Raw genomic sequence first — 24130 nt, 5'->3', positions numbered from 1 at the left:
AGCAAAAGAAGAAGTACCAGAATAAGGAGGCACATTTAGCCTAGGAAGACTCAGACTCAAAACCGCTAACGTTAATGGTAACAACCACTGCCGATTCTTCACGGTCTTAGGTTAGGTCTTGGTACCTTGATTCTGGTTGTTCAAATCATATGACCTGTAACTTCTGATCAAAAAGATATATCTTGGTTCTATTTTATCTCTTCAACAAGTTTAGTAATGAGCATAACGGCCCTATTGTTCCGATGGAGAGAAGAACCTATGATTGCCTTTTCGGGAAATTTCCAAACGAACAATTTCAACGAAATCTTTTAATTTCTTATTTTACTATGTTTAACTCTATGTATTCCTCTATCCGTAGAGTACATTGAATGTATAGAAATGGCTATAACAGAGTTTCTCTTATTCATATTAACAACTACTCTATGAGGAATATTTTTATGCGGCGCTAACGATTTAATAACTATCTTTGTAGCTCTAGAATTTTTCAGTGGATAGTAAACCTTGATGAAACAAGGAAAAGCAAAGTGAAATTCGTAGAGGATAGTGCTCTGAAGGTTGAAGGAGTGGGAGATGTGATCATCAAAAGGAAGGATGGATCACATGCTATCATCGCCAATGTGTTGTTAGTCCCAGAAATGAAGTGCAATCTACTTAGTATTGGGCAATTGCTAGAGAAAGGGAACACGGTGATCATGGGGAATCACGACCAAGTGGAATTGCTTGACAGAAACAAGATGTTGATCTTGAAAAGCAAGATCTCTAAGAACCGAACGTTCCAAGTCAGCCTAGATGCAGTACCGAATCTTCGATGTCTGACTGCCGTGAAGGATGAAGAAAGCTGGAAGTGGCACCTGCGGTTCGGTCATTTGAACTTCAAGGATCTTCAGCAACTTGGGGAGAACGATTTAGTGACAGGTATATCGAACGTCTCTATTCCTGACAATGCTTGTGAATCATGTTTGACAGGAAAACAGACCCGAAGACCATTCCAGTCACAGGTGCAGATGACATCAAAAGGATGCCTAGAAGTGGTGCATTCAGACATCTGTGGATAGTTCGGTGTGCCTCACTAGCCGAAAACAGATATTTTCTCACGTTTGTTGGTGAATACAGTAGGATGCTATGAGTATACATCGTCATGATGAAGAATGAAGCTTTAGAAGTGTTCAAGAAATTTAAAACCTGTGTAGAAAGAGAAAGTGGAAAGCAGGTAAAGGTCCTCCGAACTGATGGAGGAGGAGAATAGACTTCACATGCATTTGAGGAATTGCACATGAGGTGACAACGCCGTACACCCCTCAACATAATGGATTAGCGGAAAGAAGAAACCGAAGGATAATGAACATGAGTAGTTGTCTCATAAAGGAGAAGAGAGTGCCACAAAGCTTCTGAGTAGAGGTCGTCTCGACAGATGTTCACATCTCAATAGATGTTCTACCAAAAGGCTTGAAGGCAAGGTACCACTAGAAGCATGGTCAGGTAATAACCCCTCGGTTCATTATTTTAAAGTGTTTGGTTCTCTTGCATTTAGTCATGTTGTAGATAAAAAATGATCGAAACTGCAAGATAAAGGCAAAGTTATGGTTTTTGTTGGATATCACCCAACTGGCGCATACAAGCTCTACAACCCGATCTCAGAAAAGATGGTGCCGAGCAGAGATGTGATCGTGCTCGAGGATGAAACATGGGACTAGCATCACATACGAACCAGCCTGAAAAAATCGATAGGAGATTTGTTGACCGAACGGTAGAAGAGTTATGAACCGAACGATCGAGATACTATGTACCGAACGGGAGAAGCACTCGGGAAATCTAATGATTAAATCACAGATACCAATAGGAGCAATGTCGATTCAGCAACAACCCAGAGGCCACGTAGACAAATTGTTATACCTCCAAGGTTTACAGATTATGAGATATACTCTGATGCAGGTATTAATGATGAGGGAAATCTTGTTCACATTGCGCTGATGGCCGAGGCAGAACCAGTGAATGAGGATGAGGCTCTATAGCAACCGATTTGGAAGAATGCTATGATAGAAGAGCTCATATCCGCAGAAAAGAATAAAACATTAAGAATGGTTGATCTTCTAGCTAGAAAGCACTACATTGGAGTAAAATGGATTTTTAAGAGGAAGTTGAATTCAGACGACATTATCTCAAAACACAAGGCAAGACTGGTGAGAAAAGGGTTTCTTCAAAGACAAGGAGTAGACTTTGATGAGGTCTTCGCACCGGTTGTAAGATTGGAGACCGTTCGGGTAGTGGTAATAGTGGCTTGTGCAAGGGAATGGTCATTGTTTCAACTTGATGTCAAATCAGCCTTCCTACACAAACCCCTGGAGGAGGAGGTTTACGTTCATCAGCCCCCAGGTAAACGTTTAAGACAAGCACCGAGAGCTTGGAACAAGAGAATTGATGCCTTCTTCATCAAACACAGCTTCGAAAGATGTGCAGTAGAACATGGATTGTATGTGAAAGGTAGTCCATGTAAAAGTATAATGATAATCTGTTTATATATTGATGATCTATTGATAACAGGATCAAAACTGGAAGAGATAGATGAGTTCAAGAGGTTGATGGAGACCGAGTTCGAGATGACTGACCTTGGAAAGCTAAAGTACTTTCTAGGAATGGAGTTTACTCAAACTGTTGCTGGTCTTGTCTGCATCAGCAGAAGTATGTGGGAGAGTTTTCGAACAGTTTAAAATGACTTCCTGCAACTCGGTTAAAAGTCCTTTGGAGGTCAATGTCAAGCTAAGGAAAGATGAGGCTGGAGAGGAAGTGAACAAGACAACATATAAGTAGATAGTTGGATCACTGCGTTTTTTGTGAAACAGCCGACCAGATTTAATGTTCAGCGTTGGGTTAATCATCAAGTTTATGAGTCAACCAAAGAAAAGCCACATGCTTGCCGTCAAACAAATTTTAAGGTATATCAAAGGAACAAGTGATCGTAGAATTCTGTTTCAAGCCGAGAGACATAAAGATGAATTGAAGCTCATAGGTTATGCTGACTCAGACTATGGAGGAGATCCAGTGGAAAGGAAGAGTACGTCCGGGTACATTTTCTTCATCAATGAATCACCCATCTCATGGTGCTCCAAAAAGTAGTCGATCGGTCGTTGCCTTATCAAGTTGTGAAGCTGAATACATAGCAGAATGCTATGCCACATGCCAAGGAATATGGCTTATGGAACTGTTAAGGAAACTAAAGTTACTCAGGGAGAGGCCAATGCAACTAAGAATGGATAATACATCTACCATAAGCTTAGCAAGAAACCCTGTAAGTCATGGCAGGAGCAAACACATCGAAGTTAAGTATCACTTCCTAAGGGACATGGTGAACAAAGGGAAGATTGAGTTAGTCTACTGCAAAACCGAACGGTAGTGGGCACATCTTTTCACAAGATCGCTAAAAATTGACACATTTGAGCACTTGAGAAAGGAGATCGGGGTTATATCTCTTAAGGCTTGAATTAAGGGAGAGTGTTAGGAGAGTATAACTCAAGCCTCCAGTTAGTTAGGATTTTAAAATTTCGTTATTTCCGTTACTCATAGTATAAATACAATACACCGCTTGTACTTTTTTAACGCATGAAATACAATTCACTTTCATTTTTACTCTCGTTACGTTTATACCGTTCGGTCACGTAGTGCTTCTCGTTACGCTGGTCGATCATTTCATGCTCACATTCACACCGTTCGATTGCAGTCGCTCGGTCACGATCGCTGCACGTTCAGACTCGCTAAGTCAAGGTAACTTATCGTTCAAAACACTTTCCCCTTCCTTTCCTAACATAAACTACACGGAAACTTCATCCGAGTAGACTAAAAAAAAAGTTAGGCTGAATACCCTATTTTGTCCCCAGTTTCGCTCGAAAATGTCAAATTAGTCCCTCCTTTAAAAAATGCGTCAATTACGTTCTCACTTAATAAAATTTGCATCAATGAAATCCCTTCCGTTAAATCCGTACAAACGGCGTTAATTATTTTTCTCTCTTATTAAGTAACGCCGTTTGTACGGATTTAACGGAAGGGATTTCATTGATGCAAATTTTATTAAGTGAGGACGTAATTGACGCATTTTTTAAAGGATGGACTAATTTGACATTTTCGAGCAAAACTGGGGACAAAATAGGGTATTAAGCCAAAAAGTTAATACTAAAACATAAAAACAACTTTTTCTTAAAAGCAATAATAAGTTTTAAAAGTTATGAACGGTTCAGTTAACAATAAAAAACCCAATTAAAAATACCTAAATGTATAAAAGACTTGAAACTTAAATTAACCTTTTTTTTATTATAATCGTGGTTAACGAGATAATATATATGTTAATGTATAAGGTAAGAGTTCTGTATGGTTATTCGAAAAATTAAATATATTTTCATTCGAATATATATATTAATATAACAATAAATATATAGATAAATACATACATAAATAGATAAATAGACATCTAGACAACCTAGTATTTTGGAATGTTATCAGTAAAGTTTTACTATATTAATTGCATATAATAGATTAAATCAATGCATATATTAATGTATTACGTAAGTGATTGAATGCGTAATTATGGTTATTTACGTTACATACTAAGATATTATTAATGCATGTATTGATTTCGAGCAATATATTTAATGATACCACTTAAATAATGCAATGCATACATTAATATATTATATAAATAAAACTGTTTATTAGTTAAATATACGTATCAATTAATTTTGTTTTTATTTTAATCTATTTATATAATTAGTTCAGAAGGAAAAGTACAAGCACATTAATTAACGTTAATCCTATCACTGAACCGCTCATCTCCTCTTCTGCATCTATATAAAGTGGATATTGGAAGAGTTTTCTCAACCAAGTAATCGAAATTTCATCAGTGACAAAGCCAATATTTCCAGGTATCCCTTAATATTTAGAGTTCGGGCAAATATCAGTACCATGGGCAATAATGATGAAGACGATGAAAACGCAAACATATACTTCTTTCTAAGAGTGATAAAATCAAATTAAGGAAGTACCAAAGGTATTATATAGTCTTTTGATTAATAGGATTGATAGTTTACATATATCTTTTTCACTCTTAGTTAGTTTAAATTTTGTTATTAAACTAAAAAACATTTCGTTTAAAGAAAATTGCAGTTTTTGCATATATTGAACAATATTTGTCAGTTTGTTTTCTAAAGCACGATTAAAAGTGATGATTGTTGTCATAAAAGATGTGAAACCTAAGATTATGCTGGCTTTGTTTGTAGGAACGACCAAAAATGACAAGATTTTTGAGGCTTGTCGGTTGGTTTGGAGCTCTCGATGGTCTGAAGAAAGTTTCAGTGGGCTCAAAGAAACTGGGTGCCAGTTTCTATATGCTTAAGGAGAACCTCTGCTGCCATTTGCTTAAAGAATGTGCTATTTTATCTTTAGGATGAAATGCCAATTAAATAGGACATGGCCGAGAGCTCCTGAAAAGCATTAAAGGAGAATAAGAGAAACATTTAATGATAATTTGTAAATATACGTGTCATCAAACAATACTTCAACAAGTTTGATGTGATGGGAAGGATTAAAGGGGAATAAGAGAAACATTTATTGATAATTTATAAATATACGCTTGATTTTAACTTTTCAATGTAATACCAGATTTGATTGTAATTATAATGTAATTAAGAAGAAGAAAAAGTCTGAAAGTGTGATTTGATTATGAATGTAATTTTAATTGTTATTGTTTTTTGTATCCCATTACTTTCACTTTCTAAGGAACATTCGCTCTCCCTTTTATAACAGTGTGTATGTGAAGATGTAAAATTAACAAAGTACATGCCCTTGAATGTTCCAGCGTAAGATATGTGTGCAAGATCATATGAACTAAAAGATTGCGACGCAGAACTAGTTCTGAACCAATGGATCGGGATGTAACAGACTAAATGTATATATAGAATTCATAGAATTAGATTCCACATTTTTGCATCGGTCATAATTGGAAAGTTAATAGTGTCGGTCAAACAGACACAAAAATGATATAAAAGTAAATCTAAATATTAGAGTCGTTTGTAGGAACTCAAAATCTTTATAAAAAAATAAAATAAAAACAAAATATCAAGCGTCGGTTATGATGACTCAAACTTAAATATTAAATTTAGATTTTATATTAAACCATTGAGCCATTAACAATTGAGGGACACGGTAGGTCGTGATGGGGTTAAGGTCGTTCTGTTCATGATCATATTCTGACGATTACTATTGTAGTCAAATGAACATCAACAGCTAAGAAAATTTATGACGTCAGAGAAACAGCCAAATTCTCAATATATTTAAGAAGATCAATACAAGCCAACAATATTAAACACTAAGACTGAGGATAAATAAGTAATTTTCTCGTCAAATTTCAATTTTCTTCCTATCACAAACTATTTTAAAATTTCTTATTAAAAGTAACTTATATATATATAACAATTATTAAATATGTTAGGATTATTATATTTTATTAGCCAACTTTATAAAGTGATCTAATTAAGATAAATATGACTAAGGGTATATTTGTCATGAAAGGTATATTGTATAGAGACCAACAATAATTTTAATTTGTTGAAGGGACCAAATTATAAATATTGAAACTAAAAAATATTAACCGTCAGAGGTTATTTAAAGGGTGATGGTCCCCGTGAGCACATCGTATCATTCCTATTCTTTTTTCTCTTTATCTCTATTAGAAAAGAAAATCCAAAATGAACCTAAGATACAGTAGAGAGGTAAGATCAAAAACCAACATATCATAAACCAACCCAGATTACTTATTCATTGTTTCTCATGTCTAATCTTTCGTGTATGCTTAAGCTTTACTGTTCTAAGGAATTTTGGTTTTGATTAAAGGGTTTATTGTTCTTGTTAATCTCTCAATCATAAATTCTAACATATGATACATTAGAATAATAAAATCGAAAACCTCAATGAGCCAAAATAGAAAAAGAAAGAGCTTGCTGAACACTGTTGAGATATAGGGGAATTGTACCTATAGGAACTTTTGAATGTAAGAATAATATTTCACAACAGTATATTTGGAAACCAGTAACTCTATATCACTGGATCAAGGGCCGAAACAATAAATCCAAAGTGAAGGAATCGTGACCAAGAAAAAAGTGAAGGATATGTAGCAATATGAAAATGATATTGTGATATAAGGAAGCTTTAGCAATATGAAAATGATATTGTGGAAAATGTTTTTATGATGATATTTGAAGTGATAACCATTCACAAACTTATGTGACCATTACTTATGTGTGACCATTACGAGAATTTTTTATAGATAAAATGGATTTATTATGATAAGTATCACGACTAGTTGTGAAAATTAAAGAAAATGTTTTTTTATGACACTGCAAAAATTTGTCATTACAAATCTGACATTATCACAAATATTCAAGCCATAATAAGTTTAATTTACTGTAATACATTTTTAAAAATTTATCGTAATAATTTTTATTTACTATGACACATTTTTTAAAACATGTTATAATTAGTCCAACTTATTATGATAAATATTTGAACACTTACTATAGTAAATGAACTTAATCTAACAAATATAATTGGATCAATCCTAATACGTTTAAAGTTATTATGACATGACAACTAATACAAAATTTGTCATAGTAAATTAATTCTTTTTTGTTTTATTATTTTTCTATTTATTCATTTAGATGCTAATCTCAAACAATTCATTTAATTAGACCAAACAATTATTAAGTAAATCAATTCATGCAATTAAGTTATCCAATAAATTTTAAAAGATGAAACTCTATCACTATAAAAATAAAACATTATAGTAGAGCTTTGTTTACATGGGTTCTAAAAACCTCTCTTAACTATAGGTGGTTTAATACAAAATCGCAGTCAAGTTTAATTTTAATTTTTTATCACAATTTTCAGGAGTTTTTTATCAAACCATTGGAACTATACAAAATATACTTTTCAAAATACTTGGCACCCAAAGTCGTGCTTTCAGAGCTTTTGTTTTTCACTTCCTCATTTCTATCTTCACCTTCGCGTCTCCACTTCTTCATCTTCATCTTTCGCGTTTCGACTACTCCATCTCCACAACCCTTTTCGTAACTTTGCAATCTCTAGCCTTCTCCTCCTCCAAATCCTTAATTCTAAAAACGCAAGCATTAGGAGCTCACCGACCTTGCGATTTACATTTTTGAGGAGCTCTCCGATGACGGTTTTGAGGAGCTAAAATCGATTATGATTTGCACATGTCGCCATTTCCATCTTCCAAACCTTCGTGTCTTGTCGTTTTCATCTTCACAGCCTTCTCGTCTCGGCTTCTCCATCCTCACAGTCCTTCGTCACTTTGCAATCCCTAATTCCCTTGTCTTTCCCTGTTTCAAATCCCTAATTCCAAAAACCTAGAGCTCGCAGATCTTGAGATTGGCGTTTTTTAGGAGTTTGAGAGTGAGTCGCACAAGGTGGAATCAGTCGTTGACCGGAGCCACATCCTTCTTCACGGCCTCCTTGATGGTGTTAACACTTTATTTACCTCCTCGACGGTGTTTTAAGATGTAAGCTTGTTAAGTTTTGTTAGATATTACTGACTTGAAAGACGCATATGGTGGTTTGGTTGTGTTTGCTTGGCTCATTACTTTGAATCAAAGTTGTTGTTGTTAGATATTAATGACTTCTGTGTGAAGGTACTTTTTCATTACTTCTCATTTTATTTGCTTTAGCTGGTCATTTATATATATTCTTACTTTATACGTTTTTCCCTTGAACAGTTGCAAAATAAATTTGGATATTCTTACATATTTTCTTGACTTATATTTTCTTCGAAAAGGTCAATATTGAAGGCAACCTTGGAGCGAATGTCTGGTTTGTTTGGTTCCTTTTCAATGCTTTCTTCACAAGGAGAAACAAGAGGTACTAAGGAAATAAAATTCAATGATTAAAGTATGAATTGTTTTATTCTATAATTACCTTTTGTAGAGTTTTCTTCTCCAAGTTACTAAGTTTCCATCCAAGAACATGCACAAGTGAATCTCCAATTAGTAACAAATGGTCTGCAACAATGCGCATCTCCTTTTTTAATTTTCATCCTTCTTAAACAACAATTCGTGCACTTGCCTACAAATATTGAGGGATTCTGTTAAAAGCTTTTAAGTGTTGCTTTCATGGCCAAAAATAACCGGTGCCAATTCGTTTAACTGCACTAGTGAGGACCAAAAGAACCCACGAGAAAACCCATTCTCTCCTTCAACTTTGTGAACGCAGAACTTCCTTTTTTCCTTTAATTTTTTTCTTCTCTTCATTAAAAGTCAAAAACCTTATTTTTGTTATCTTTGTTCAATGTGAGACTCATTTTGTTTTCAATGTTCAATATGCCCTCAAATTTTGTAATTTATGTTTAATTTGGTCTTTTTTTTCATGACGTCGTCTAAATCGTTGATGACAAACTATACATATATTAACAATCACTACAAGAAAAATCGCATTTATATACGGCCAAAATCCGTATATAACATCGAAAATCCGTATAAAAAGTGGTGTTATATACGGATTATATACGGTCAAAAATCCGTATATAAAAGGGGCGTAGATAAGATTACATACGGATTATCCGTATATAACTTATATACGGATAATCCGTATATAAGTTATATACGGATATTCCGTATGTAATTTATATACGGATATTCCGTATATAACTTATATACGGATATTCCGTATATAACTTATATACGGATATTCCGTATATAAATTATATACGGATTATCCGTATATAAGTTATATACGGATTATCCGTATATAAGTTATATACGGAATATCCGTATATAAGTTATATACGGAATATCCGTATATAAGTTATATACGGATATTCCGTATATAATTTATATACGGATATTCCGTATATAAATTAGATACAGCTTGACTTGAATAGCAGACCTGGTCATCCAACATCCAAAAAGAGACAATTTACAAGACCTGTCCATACCACACAGATAATTCACAAGACCTGGACATTATATCCATTCACAAATTTGATAAATAAATTAAGTCTTTAAAACCTACAAACATGCATTTCACATTAATCATAATAAGAAAGTTTACATAATTGTTAATCATAATAAGTTCAAATAAGTTTACATAAAGTGTGAGTCATACACATGTCCTACTTCTAAAAACATAACTAGTAATCTCCATAAACAGTATCATCTTGTGGTTGATCTGTTGGTTGCTGTGGTTGATCTGTTGGTTGCTGTGGTTGTTGTGGTTGTTGTGGTTGAACATTAGCTTGTGGCTGATTCTGGGATTGAAGAAATTGTTGTGCAATTGCGGCTGCAGGAGGTGGAAGATACTGCATCATGACACCAATAAAGCCTTGCAATTGAGAGTTCATCTGTCGAAGTTGGTCATCATGGGTTGATACTCGTGTGTGGAGGTTAAGAATGTCCTCTGCAATCGGTTGCTGAGAAGAAGATGCCTGTGTCTGTTGTATGTAACTATCGACACAGTCATCTTGAGCACTGACATTTCCAATGCCGTATACGCGTCCCTTGTACCTTCCACCAGCAACATCCAACCAACATTGGTTCCTCAATCTTTCCTCATCTGCAGGGTCTAGGGGAGCACATGTTGAAGCCCCAACGGATGCTGTCTCAGATCTTATTTGAGAAAATCTGGCTTCAAACTCTTCCTGTTAAATGAATACATGATTATCGTTAAATAGATAGACCTAAGAATTATATAACCTAATAAAGAATAAGTTAGTAGAAACTAACATGTGTCCGCCTAGACCTTTCATCGACAAATTCTCCTGTTGATGCTCGAATATGTGTCTGCTGAAATATTTCATCAACATGCACTGACCGACCAAGCTCCTGTGACTGCAAGCAAAGAAGATGTAAGTTGTTAACATCAAATATTTTTAAAGTTTATCCGTATAGAAATGTAAAAATAAATTTATATGTACCAGACGAATTGCATGCTCATGCACGCTAATGGATCCCCCACTGTGCAAACAACCACCCTTGTCAGATGTCCTGTTCTTTTTGGCCGTTTCACATTTTTGTCTATAAAGTGGCATGTTCCACTTCTCCAAAAGACCATTCCAAACAATATCCCCCATCCAATCAGGTTTTTTTCCTTCTGTTCGAGCTTTTTTAAACATCTCAGATAATCTATGAGATGCTTTTGTGTGGAAATTTTTTTTCACCTTTTCTTCATGGTTAGACCTCCATGAAACCTTTCTCTGTTGACAAAAAAGATGAATATTGGATAAGATAATTGAGGACCTTAACATTTAAAATTAAGTGTAGTACATAATGTAAATGAACACAAGTGTACCCTAAAACGCTCAAAGAAAACATCTCTTCGTGTCTGAGGTATTTGTCCCCATGTCACCCATGGCTCATCAAACTGTGCCTTGATGGTGGCTGTGATTGCTTTGGATGCTGTTTTTGTTGGATAAAAGCTATACCAAAATAAAAGTCAAATATTAGAATAATACAGTATATGCTTGGAACATTAAATTGATGTTTTCTTACCCTCCTCCAATAGGTGTAATGATTGGACGATTGTTGGAAACATCTTCAAAGTCATTGGCTGCTGAACTTGAACGTGGAGGGTTATCCCCTATAGGAGATGGTGATGGCATATTTGTGGGAGTTGTTGGGTTAGAACCAACATGGGGGGAGGGTGATCTCCATTGATCAGCAGCAAATTGTTGTGAACTAGGTGTCAAAGGAGGAACTTCCAACGAAGGTGGAATTGGTGGTGGAGTAGGTGTCAAACCAGGAACTTGTAATGGTGGTGGAACAAATCTAGCAGTGGAGGTAGAGGTAGGTGTAGATGGCTGACTACTTGAAGCATTTACGTTATTGAAACGGTTTAACAACTTGACCGTATAAGATTTCTTCTTGCCCTTCTCCTTTTCTGATTTTGAAGAAGGTGGAATAGGAGGGTCACAACCATCTGATGCCATATTCTTGAACAAAAAACAAAATTGTACGGTCAATTTATGTTTACAATTGAATAGAAAGGAAAAGTAAGAAAAGAACATTTTGTGTTATTATGATATTACCTATTAAATGTGCAGGGAAAAATTGCAAAACCTATTATTGAAGCCTTGAAAAGGAAAGGTGCTTCTGCTATGGGATTTGTTGGTTTCTATTGGGGTGGTAAGTGGCTTCCACTAAATTGGTTTCTATTGGGGTGGTAAGTGGCTTCTGCTATGGGATTTGTTAGCTATAAAATGAAGTTTTTTTTTTTGCAGTGAAAAAACTTCATTTTATAGTGCAGTAAACTGGAGAGATATTGTTGGTAAGCTGGTCTAGGTGCTGTGAAGAGTAGTGCAGTGGGAAACCTCCACCTGACAGTAATCTGAAGTTACAAGAGAGAAGTCTAATTTGAACGTGAATTGATCTGAGATAGGGATGTGTGAATTGTTGGACCAGTCAACTTGTTGCTGCCAGTCAAAAACTCTAATGGACAGTTCAGATTATTCTTATGCAACTTGAGATAGCAAGTCATTACATCTGAAGATGAAGAGCTGGAAAAGACTACGAGACAAGGAGGATATACAGCCACAAATTCGAGTGTAGTATATATATATTAGTATGTGTGCATAAAATCAGATTCAATTTACTTTTTTATGTTTTAGTTCTTCTGTTTCCTTTTACTTTTTTAATCAGTTTTTAGGTTTTACTAACATTAATTCTTTACACATCATTCAAGCAAAATTTAGCGAGGATTGACTATTCACAGCAATTAGAAGGAATAATAGAAGATCTAATAGTAAGCAAACATAAGAAACCACAAAATTATCCAAGAAAAATAAACTATGATTTTGGAGAGTTATGCACAGACTTCAGAAGATTAATAAGATGATCTTCTAAAGCCCTTTTGTGCTCCCCCAACAGCCTTTCAATCATTGTCGGAAGATTCTTCTGAGGAACTTGTCTCAGCAAGACTTTCAACCTGATGTGTCGTATAGCATTGGGGAATTCTTTAAGCCTCGTTGTTTCTTAAGGAGTTATTGCCTCTTGCAATTGGATGTACATTTTTGTTGGGTATCTTGTGGATATTGCAGAATTTTATTTACAGTGTTGCTCTGTTTCTGTTTATTAGTTCCTGTGTGTATCTAAGTACTTTTAATGTTTAGTTTGTTATTGAGTATACTCCTTTTAAATGGAGTCAAAACTCAGTGAAATTCAAGATTTTGCAGTTCATTAGAAATGACAAACATTGTGCTATTTCATGGTAGTATTGTGTTTGAATTTACATGAAGTCCTGCCTGTGTTGTCTTTATGAAGATGTTTAACCTTCAAATTTATGGTTGACAGTTTATGTATAATGACAACTGTGACTGTATACAGTAAATTCTAGAACAATTTTGTTTCTGGGTCCCTCATTTGAGAACTGGTTTAAAAATGTTACACTATGATGGTCCATCTAGATTTTACAGAACAGCATTATTAAGCAGCCTACGTTTTCTGGACACTCACCTTTTATCCAATGAATGGTAGAGGTATAACGACAAATTAGCCATTACTTAATATAAGGCTAAATTAATTATGTATTACAAGTTTTCCTTCAAGGAAAAGTAATAAGAAAGTTCAACACTAAACAATCAGTAATTGAATTTCCATCACTGCTCCTTGGAAGGTAATGTTAGGTAAGTACTTAGTCATGTTAGTTTAAAAGGTTTGCCATATTACATGGGGTATAGATGTTTCATGTTGAATATATATATATATATATATATATATATATATATATATATATATATATATATATATATATATATATATATATATATATATATATATATATATATATATATTAGTTTAGGTGAGGTTTGATGTTGAATTTGTTTAGAGAATGTTGGTGGTGTATATATTATAGAGTTTTGGGATTATAAGAAGTGTGAAAATGGTGCAGTCAGAATTCAGGAGAAGTGGATGAAGGAGGAACAATTCCTAGTACGACTACTCTGATACCACCATGGATGCTGCATCAGTTTGCGAGATGAAGCAGTGCGGCAGTGTTATGTTTGTGACATGTGATGAATATTAAAAGCATAAGCTATATATATGTATGTGTCAAAAACATAAAGAATAATGGTATAGCCATGCGTGGTATAAGTTGATAACTGCTCATTCTTGAATAGGATGTGCAGGGAAATATTTTATGCTTTTTGCCAAAAATGTCATTGGCCAAGAATGCTACTATAAATAGTGCAAGTGAATTTTCCATGCAGTAAGAAACTTCCTAAGTGGGTAATTATTCTATCATGATCTACAACTCTATTGCTTTTGTTGTCAAATACTCCTTTTTCAATTGTAGATATTTTCACTGAAAAGAGGGTAATTAATTTTTTTATTTCTTTGCCACTGAGTTCTTTCTTGGAGTATTGTTTTTAAGTTGAATGGAAGGAATATTCTATTCTTTGAACTTTCTATTTTCTTGTACTGTGATTTAATACTCAATCCAGAATCTTCCTCTCTATAAATGTTCTTTTTTTAATGGACATGTTTTATTAGAAAGCTGAAACCTTTCAACCTTAGATGAAAAGGGTAACAAGAACCTAACTGTTCAGAGGCTAAAAGTGGCATCCTAAACTCTCACTTCTTTTGCATGTTTCACAGAGGATCCAATTGCAAATAGATTAAACTGTTTGTTAGGGAAAGGAAGTTTGTAAGATGGGAAATTGGACTTTAAGGTCATTGTTTCCTATATGACATTATTCAAAAACTAGGCTTCTACTCTACATTTATAAATTGGAAAAGGAATGTTTGGGGTATTGTTTACTAAAGAACCGAAGAAATAAGTAAGGATTCCAAAGCAAGCAATGGTGTTGCTTGCACCACTCATTATTTATAATGTAGAAGAAAACAAAATAAAAATATGGCAGAAGGCATGATAGCCAATAGTAGAAACCAAATTAATAAATATATCTATAAATGCTAAATATATAAAATAGAATAGAAGATAAATAAATAAATTAAAGAAAACAAACTCATTGACTAAAATCCAAGAAAACATCACAACTCCAACATTATTTTGGGCAAAAAGATCCAAATAAAAGGTTAGAACCACTTACTTGAGTTTTGATTTCACTGTTTTACTACAACTTTGGGGGAAATTTTGACCTGATGATTAACATAAATCAGAGTCAAGACAAAGAACACTACTTATTACTTCAAAAATGCTACAACTATAACATTAAGCATACCTTTCAGGAATTGTGGACAATCTTCTTTGCTTCTTGGCTTTTCCCTAATCACACCTCCGTACACTACCTCCTGTAAATAACACAATAAACAGTAAAAAGAACAGATTAATGAACACATCTTACTGGTGTCAAATTTACCAAATGAACAGTAACTACAACTTTCAAACGGTAAAAGACACATGCACAAAAGTTTAAACTCCACTGAAACAATCATATTCTATAATTGACAACAGTTGTAGCTTAAAATGCAGCAAAATGTGATGGTTTAAAGGTGAATTGTGCATATAGGCTTCTCAAGGACCATTTGAACATTGCACACAACTTTCAAATGACAACATAGACTTGCTCGATTGGTTAGAATACATAGACACAGCCAGTGGCTTCATATGACAGCAGCAGTTGCTTAAAATGCCGAAAAATGCATTGAAAACTTTTGCAGATTTTATAAAACAGTACATTCAAAGCTGGCTGGTTCAAATAAAGACTCAAACAATGCCTAAACACTAGATCTAACTACAGGATATCAGCTAGAAGATTTAAAGTGACCTAAAACCACACAAAGACAGCAAGCACGGTGCAAACACTTTATTTAAAACTGTGACAGTTTTGAAATCCAGAATTTAATCAACTCAACCATTCATTTTTCAATTTTGTGATTGATTGGAGTTGCTATCCCTTGAGACATGCTTAAAATCATAAAAGAAACTTGTCTCAAGCTTTATACACAACAAAACTGAGCAGAAACAGTATTGACCAAAGCAGACCAGAAATTGAATTGGAGAATTGTGAAACAAAGACATGACAAGCTACTGAAAGTACGGAAATCAGGTATGCATTTTGCATTTTAGTGATTAACAAGAGTTGCTACTACTTGAAACATGTATAACAATAGTAAACACACTTGTACCAAGATTCAAAACCACAAAATCTGACCAACAACAGTGAGCACAACTTCAAACCAGTGAAGAATATTGATGCAGATTTTTGAAATCAGAGTGTGAGGAATTCAACCAGTCATGCTCTATTCTATCTCACTGGTATGTATATATATAACTTTATAAAATTATAATTTCACTTAATATTAGTAAGAAAAGGAACCCTGACAGCAAATATCAGTTCCTTATGATATGGAGGTCTGGACAACCTCAAAGACTTCCAAAGGGAAAACATGAAAACTATCACAAATATGGGTCACCTTTCTCATTTCTAATGTGACCCCTAGCTCTCATGTACCTAGCTCCACCATTGCTTAAGCCCAATTCATATACTGCATCAAAAGAGGATACTTGTTGGACATAGCAGATGTCATAACTGAGGAGATTTAAAAGTTTCATGTTCTGAACCTAATGGCTTGGCCTGGAGACACACCCTTTCAAATGGGGGAATCTAGTGTAGTTATAGTGGACGACTCTTGTTTACAAATATAAACTATTTTGATTAATAGCTTGTGGTACATGCATGGATGTTGTTTTTTACAACTCATAATAACTTTGTTGTGTTGTTCTAACTTCTAATTCAGAAACAACAGCCTATTCAGAGAAAGATACACTTACCTGGATACACTTGTGTGTTAGAAAGATACACCAAATCTATGAGAAAACAAGTGTTCTTTGGTTTCCCAATAATTGTCATTGTCATTTTTGTTATCCTTGCAATTGCATCTTGGCTGTGATCGCATGTACGTACCACAGTGTATGATTCATATTATCAGAATTGTGTTTCAAAGACTTGAGTTTTGGAGGTATGAATGGAAGCAACTATGGGTGCTTGATTTTAAATCATGTTCAGTTTTCTATGCTTAGCATTGGTTTAAGTTGATGTACTAAATAGGTTTTGAAATTAATCTGGCAGTGAGGATGTGAAAAAAGGAATAACGGCCCAAGTGATAGGATTTGAACATTCTGATATAGTGGCTGAGAGAGTCTGTCCTTGGCTTTCACTTCAAATTTCTTCATTTCTTAAAAGAAATGGTAATTCCAATGTCTAGGAGTAGCAAACATTTCCTCAGAATTTTATATTTGAATTTTGGATGTCACAGGTTATAAATAGCCATCCTCATCCTTGGTAAAATCACTTTTGATATATTGAAATTTCAGAGCAAGTTTTGACAACTTTGTGTGTGTGAAGTAGATTATAGAGTTTTATCTTATTTCTTAGGAGTCAGTGATTCAACATTAGGAGGTTTTCTTAGAGAAGCATGGAGTAATCTCTACTTCAACAAGTGTCACACCTTTCTCTATTCCTTCCTAAGGCTTCTGACAGTTTATCTTTTATTCTTTCTTCATCCGTCCATTTCATACTTGTGTTCATATAAAGTTATTATGTTGATATAAACTTGTGATTGGAATCATTGATTGTAAGATGAGCATGAAGTCATTTCATGAGATCACCATGGGAACAAATTCAACTCTTTTTTAATTCATGTTCATAAGCCTATATTTTTCCTATTAAAATATGCATATCACTAGCCAAGCTCCTCATTGCTTGGGTTCAATGTAATGAAGCTAAACTCCATGCAGTCTCGGTGAGCTAAAGTATAACAACTAAGAAACCTTGTGCTGACGACATTTGGTTTGTCAGTCATCCTTAAATTCTTCTCCTACGTAAGCTCCATTGCTAAGATAACTAATGAATGAGGGATTAAAAAACGGAAGTTAGACTCTTTATTGGACGACTCTTGTTTACAAATATAAACTATTTTGATTAATAGCTTGTGGTACATGCATGGATGTTGTTTTTTACAACTCATAATAACTTTGTTGTGTTGTTCTAACTTCTAATTCAGAAACAACAGCCTATTCACAGTGCAGAGAAGAGCATATGCAGAATTATATGGTATTTGGTGAGTCATGGAACCTGATGAATATCCAATATGCGGTCCCAGCTCAACATTCAATAGGAACACCTGTTCCCATTCTTTCCCTCTACACCAAATGTAATGACAATGTACTTCCCATCTCCTTTGCTGTTACATACACCTTACTTACAGAGATCTCTCAAGCTTGAGAGCAATTTATCTTCAATTAGATTAAAAGGTTTTCCCAAAAACAAGGACGATACTATTCTATAGCAGAATCCTATATATATGCTGATATTTCGCATCTGCAGTTAGAACTTAGACCAAAACTTGGATACTTAATGGGAAATCACCATAATTAATATGGAAACAATTGTATTCGCCATGGCCAGTTTTCAGAAAGGCTCTCTTACAGCTATGCAGTAATGTGCTTGCCATCATTATGCTATCAGATAAAGGAGGACAATATCTGCTCAAACTTCTCTTCATCATATCTATTTCCCCTTCAAATAAAATATTTTCTTTAATTTTAACAAAAAATGACATAATGCAGAATACTTGGCTTGGTCATGGATTTCATTTCTTGGCCAGGAGAAACATTTTGCTAGTAGTACTAGTTGATCATTAGATTCATTATGGTCCTGGCTAGTTTTCTTGTATTTATTTATTTTTTATAGTTTGATGGGATGAGAGAAAAAGAAGATAAAGATGGGAACTAAACACACCAACGTATCTTTATCTTAACACTACTCTAACTGTAATAACTATCTCCATTATACCTAACTCATCATTTTCAATCCAAATCCATATCACTTCCTGTTTACCTCTTTTCTACCAATATTTTCCTTCCCACTACTTCTCATTCTACACCTAACCAATAAATCAATTCAACTCCTCTTTTGTAACATCTTTACTCTCACTCTATCTCTCTCTCTCTCTCTCTCTCTCTCTCTCTATATATATATATATATATATATATATATATATACATTGATCTGTTTATTTAATTTGTTTACTTTCTTTAGGAAGTATAAAGAGAAAATGTAGAGGGATGAGTTTTTATACAGAGGTGCTCTCTCGTTTTCTCTTGGTAGAAATAGGTTTCAATGTGACTATGGGAAATGAGGGAAGTTGAAATAGTAAACTGGGTGAAATCTCTATAGAAAGTTATGATTTCTACTGTCATAAGCCACAAGTTAGAGAGTTGTTACCTTCTGAAAAGTGGTTCTTCAGTATGAAAGTTGAGTGCTCCAAGTTTTAGCTAGTTGTGCATTTCTTTACCAGTCAGTTTATATATTTTAGTAGTTTTTAATATTCATGCCTTCTAGTTTCTTAACACTACTATGAGAATACCTTTTGGAATATCAGAGGAGCAGTTGGAGCGGTCTTCTAATATTTCCTATATGGGTGTTGGATTTAAAAAAGAGGTTATGTCATATTTCTTAACAAACCTGCACTTAACAAACCTATATATTAAACTTGCAACCAGAGGTAACACCGCAATATCTCCTATCACGTTAAACAAAACTGCACTTAACCAATTCCAAGCGCATTGAACTACTTACCTTGGTTACTAAATATTCATTTCTTAACCAAAATGTCAGTTAATGGTGTGGTTTTCTGGATTATAAACTATATCAGGTGAAATTCTCCAGCAATCATACAACATTGCACCTTAATCAATCATATAATTGAATGTTCCTAGAGAACCTATGAAACTCTTCCTATTCTGCTTGAAACCCCTATTCGGACCAATTTCACAACGTCACATACAAATATTGCTAAACATAACTAAAGCCTTATTCTAATCAAAGTACATGTTAATTTGCATTCATCATATTAGAAAGAATCATTCACCCATTATATAATCATAACACCATATTTCACAGAATCAAAGATAATGTTTAGCGCCACTTACTTTGGCTCTTCTTAGTTTCTTTTCTCTACACCACCATAATTCTCCTAACCTTGAGATTGATCCAGCAGCTTCCTCTATTGTTCTATTAAAATGCTCCCAGGAAGTTCAAATGAACTTTATACAATTTAATGCTAAACTGCATAAGAAGTAAAGTAAGGACTTTAAACATAAAAGAGGGGGAAACAACACAGCAAAACTCAGGAGTAAACATACCTTGCTTCAGTACCTAGCTCTTTTGCTTCACTGTACAACACTTTAAGCCTTCCCAATGAGGTACCCCACACTTCTCAACCACTTCAGCTCCTGTATCAAAGTCAAAATAAAAATTTCAATAACGAAGCAAACCATTTTCAGTGACTAGTTTTCGTCAAGACCCATTTTCAATAACAACCAATAAAACGAAACCAAAATATAAGCAATTCAAACTTACTAAATGCAGAAGGCAATAGCAGCTCGATCTTATCTCTTCCACTTCGAAGACCCCATCACCTAGGGTTTCTTCATTCGCGATTTCAAACCTCGAAACAACAACGAGCAAAAATAGGACAATGTAACAACACCGAGAGAAAAGATAACTCAAATAAACCTCAAATCTAAACGATTCAAACTTACCAGGACCAAAACGCAACTACAGCTCCAGCTTATCTCTACCACTTCGAAGAAACCAACCTAGGGTTTCCAAAATCGCAATTTCAAACCTCCAAAGAACAAAAAGAGAAAACGAAAACAAAAATAATCCTCAAAGCTTCCATTACTCACCGTAATCGACAAATGAAATCCGAATCTACGAGCAGTGACGTCGAGTGCGGGTTTCACTGAAGAAGAGCCTCCCTGCAGGCGAGGTGGACTCACAGCGGAGAAGAGAATGCACTGAAGAAGTGGACTGAGCTTCGACAAGAGGGAGAAGAGGCAGAACTCGACTGAACGTTCGAGGACAGAAGAGGAAGAAGATATGTTTTTTTCAGAGTGTGGGAAATTTTGGAGCTTTCAGTTTCATTTTCACTTGTTTTGTTATTACGTACGCCAGTTACATACGGATCCTCCGTATAAAAATTTTTTTTTTATTATATACGGATTTGTCCGTATATAATGGATTTCCCAATATCCGTATGTAAAATCCGTATATAATACTTTTATTACATACGGATTTAATCCGTATATAATGATCCGCGGGTAACTAGCTATTTTCTTGTAGTGAATGTTCGAATGGACTATTGCTTATGTGTCCTGTCCTGCACAATAAGAGTTTCTTATGCAACTAATCATACAACATACCATGACAAGGTTACAGATTTGGTTCGTCTAGGTCGTGAAATGCTCTGATATGCGTTCTAATGCATGTGCTCTTTGTGTGTGTGGTGAAAATGCATTTATGATTCGTCACATTTCCATATTTGCGGTGCCACAACATTGATGCTATTATGATGGTTGATTTCTTGTGATGAGTTGCATTCGTGAGGTGGTTCATCTTGTGAAACTCACAATTTAGGGTTTTGTGATTTAGGGTTCAATGGTAGTTTTAGTGATTTAGGGTTCAATGGTTGTTTTAGTGATTTAGGGTTCGATTTGCTTGTGCAACTATCAAGACCAGTTTAACATACCATGACGAGGTTACATATATGGTTTGTCTAGGTCATGAAATGACCCAATTTGCATTCTGATGCAGGTGCTCTCCGTGTGAATGGTAAATATGTGTTTCTAATTCATAGCATTTTCATGTTTGTAGTGACATGACATTGACGTTATCTAGGGTTTGACAGTGACATGATTGCTCGCGATGAGTTGCTTCATAAGGCAGTTCATCTTGTAAAGCTCACAATTTGGGGTTTTGTGATTTAGGGTTCAATAATGGTTTTTTTTAATTTTATTTAGGGTTCGATTTGCTTACCCGGCTGACGAGACCAATTTAACAAACTATGACGAGGTTACATATATGCTTCGTCTAGGTCATGAAATGCTCCGATTTGTGTTCTGATACAGGTGCTCTCTGTCTACATGGCAAAAGTGTTTCTGATTCATAGCGTTTTCACGTTTGTAGTGGTACGACATTGACTCTATTGTGATGATTGATTTCTTGTAGTGAGTTGCGTACGTGAGGTGGTTCATCATGTGCAGCTTACGATTTGAATTTTTGTGATTTAGGGTTCAATGGTGGCTAAATTGCTACTTGTTCCTCTATCACGTTTTGTTTATAAGTTGTTGTTTTCGTCTCACAGTAGTTTGATTATGGATTTGTGGTTTGCGATTAGGGACTTCGAGAAGATGGATTACAATTTTGCGTTGAAGGGTAATGGTGGTTCGAAGTGTAGGTGGACAGGATAACATGCAGATGCTGGTGGTGCAAGGTGGTTTCATGGTTCCTCCTTGTTGGTGTTGGACTCTCGATAGTGGTGTAATTTGATGCATCACAATGGTGGAGGAACAAAGTTGCTCCGGTGATAGCTCCAATGGTAGTTGACAATGTAGTTCGATGACAACGTGAACTACTTTCATTTTGCAAGATAATTACGTATGCAACAATCCAACAACTAATTAAAATACTGCCAACATGGACAATCTAACGTTAACAATTTAAATTCATATATATGTCACTTCAAATTAAAATTAAAGCAGATTATATAAACTTTTTGCCATCATTTGATTTATTATACGAGATAGATTAGAACTAAAGTAATATAATAATTATTACATTTGCTTTGTTGGTATGAAATGAAGTTTAGTTTGAGTGAAAAAAAAAGTGAATTAGTTAGATTGAAGATATACAAAATCTTATATATTGATATTTTACTTTCGTGGGTCACAATTGAGTCTGCTTGTATTACATATTCTTCATTATATTATATCAATGTTTATAAGCATGTACATCACCATAATAGAACCTATAAACATGTACTAATTACATGTAGACACCAATTTTTCCTAACTTCAATGATTTGACTGTCACGATATTGTTGATCTGCAACTAGAAAAATACTGCAAGAAAAAAATAATATAAAATTAGTTATTTAAATTTTACTACAAATTAATTATAACAATGAAAAATAGCTTACATCAGTTGGAATTGTTTCTCCTTAGTATGTGATAATTTTCTTTATATATTGACACACGTAATACTCACAATCATTGTTGTTGGGTTGTCTTGGACACTAAAAAACCAAAAGTAAAAAATATCTTTATAATTTGAACATAACAACAAACAAAAACTCCAGTAAAATCCAAATAAATTCAGTGCATGATAACAAATAACTACATATTATATACAAGTTTAAACTATTAAAGTAAGTCATGCTTTCATTACAACCAAGACAACCAACCCACAATATAAAACTTACATTCTCATTCACATTCAAACAGTGAAAAAAGATAACACAAACATAAGCAAACTAACCCCTCGTACACCCACATAACAACATCCAATACTTCTAATTAAGCTTAACAGGTTCAGGGTTATGGTAGCAACAACAAAAGGCCAACTTCAAGGGTCAATTTAATCAATATTGAACATAATGCAAGCTAGGGAAGCACTACAAAATATAATAACAGGTAAACTAAAAAAGTTAGGTAAGTAGCCAAAGTTGTACTATCTCTGTTAATTATTTTCTAAGCATGCCATTTCAAAGAAATAAATTCTGGGCACGTATGTATAATGTTCATGAAAAGTGAGTATGCAATTGACTTCTTAAAAAATTTCTAATGTACGGGTTAGTCTTTTAGTGTCACTAATCACAACATCAGGTTAATTATAGAGATTTTAAATTGTACACTTACTGATTTAGACTTCCAAAATAGGACCAGACTCGTTAAAGTATAATTTTTAATGAGTTTTGCGAACTAAGTCCAAATTAGGTAAGAAAAATGTCTTAAATTTGGCATTTAGATAGCATCTCCGGTCGTGTTGTGTGCCTTATCAACTATCTCGGCCTGTGACTTCCTTGTCTTTGCATTCCTCTTTCCTTTCAACATATAAATAAACAATTATTAGCTTTAAAAAGAGTAAAGGTATAAGAAAAAGACATTCCAAGAGATGATCTGTCAAAAATAACATGTAAGACAAATCCATACCACATCATAGCCACCCAGTCTGATAACGGCTCTCCACAACCTCAAACTGATTCTCGCTAATTACACTAGTCTCTGGTACATTACTAGGATCAGAATCCCCGTTTTTGTGGCATGAACAGCTTCA

General features: G+C 34.4%; 2 protein-coding genes across 2 annotated transcripts; one reads left to right on the top strand and one right to left on the bottom strand.

Moving 5' to 3' along the window:
* Positions 1 to 2078: 2078 nt before the first annotated feature.
* LOC148202696 (uncharacterized) lies at positions 2079 to 5435 on the top strand. The gene is made up of 5 exons (XM_088109673.1): positions 2079 to 2373; positions 2542 to 2663; positions 2841 to 2933; positions 3023 to 3286; positions 5265 to 5435. The coding sequence occupies exons 1-5, from the start codon at positions 2079 to 2081 to the stop codon at positions 5433 to 5435; spliced, it is 945 nt and encodes a 314-aa protein (XP_087965799.1).
* Positions 5436 to 10149: 4714 nt separating this feature from the next.
* LOC148202695 (uncharacterized) lies at positions 10150 to 11977 on the bottom strand. The gene is made up of 5 exons (XM_088110593.1): positions 11541 to 11977; positions 11341 to 11467; positions 10967 to 11245; positions 10776 to 10880; positions 10150 to 10690 (listed from the first exon to the last, which is right to left on the bottom strand). The coding sequence occupies exons 1-5, from the start codon at positions 11975 to 11977 to the stop codon at positions 10184 to 10186; spliced, it is 1455 nt and encodes a 484-aa protein (XP_087966719.1). The 3' UTR covers positions 10150 to 10183.
* Positions 11978 to 24130: the final 12153 nt, after the last annotated feature.

This window comes from Vigna umbellata, chromosome 3, assembly GCF_029865625.1.
Source record: "Vigna umbellata cultivar VRB3 chromosome 3, Vumbellata_1.0, whole genome shotgun sequence".
Lineage (NCBI taxonomy): Eukaryota > Viridiplantae > Streptophyta > Magnoliopsida > Fabales > Fabaceae > Vigna > Vigna umbellata.
Note: the sequence above shows the minus strand (reverse complement) of the source record. Positions and strands in the feature narration are given on the sequence as shown.

What these genes read in the sequence shown, in the direction of transcription:
- LOC148202696 (XM_088109673.1), top strand. Translation starts at nt 2,079, where the DNA reads ATGGTTGATCTTCTAGCTAGAAAGCACTACATTGGAGTAAAATGGATT. An exon ending in GCCGTCAAACAAATTTTAAG is followed by an intron (nt 2,934 to 3,022) that starts GTATATCAAAGG and finishes ATGCTGACTCAG; the next exon opens with ACTATGGAGGAGATCCAGTG. An exon ending in TAAGCTTAGCAAGAAACCCT is followed by an intron (nt 3,287 to 5,264) that starts GTAAGTCATGGC and finishes CTTTGTTTGTAG; the next exon opens with GAACGACCAAAAATGACAAG.
- LOC148202695 (XM_088110593.1), bottom strand. Translation starts at nt 11,977, where the DNA reads ATGGCATCAGATGGTTGTGACCCTCCTATTCCACCTTCTTCAAAATCA. An exon ending in ATTACACCTATTGGAGGAGG is followed by an intron (nt 11,468 to 11,540) that starts GTAAGAAAACAT and finishes ATTTTGGTATAG; the next exon opens with CTTTTATCCAACAAAAACAG. An exon ending in ATGAGCATGCAATTCGTCTG is followed by an intron (nt 10,881 to 10,966) that starts GTACATATAAAT and finishes CTTTGCTTGCAG; the next exon opens with TCACAGGAGCTTGGTCGGTC.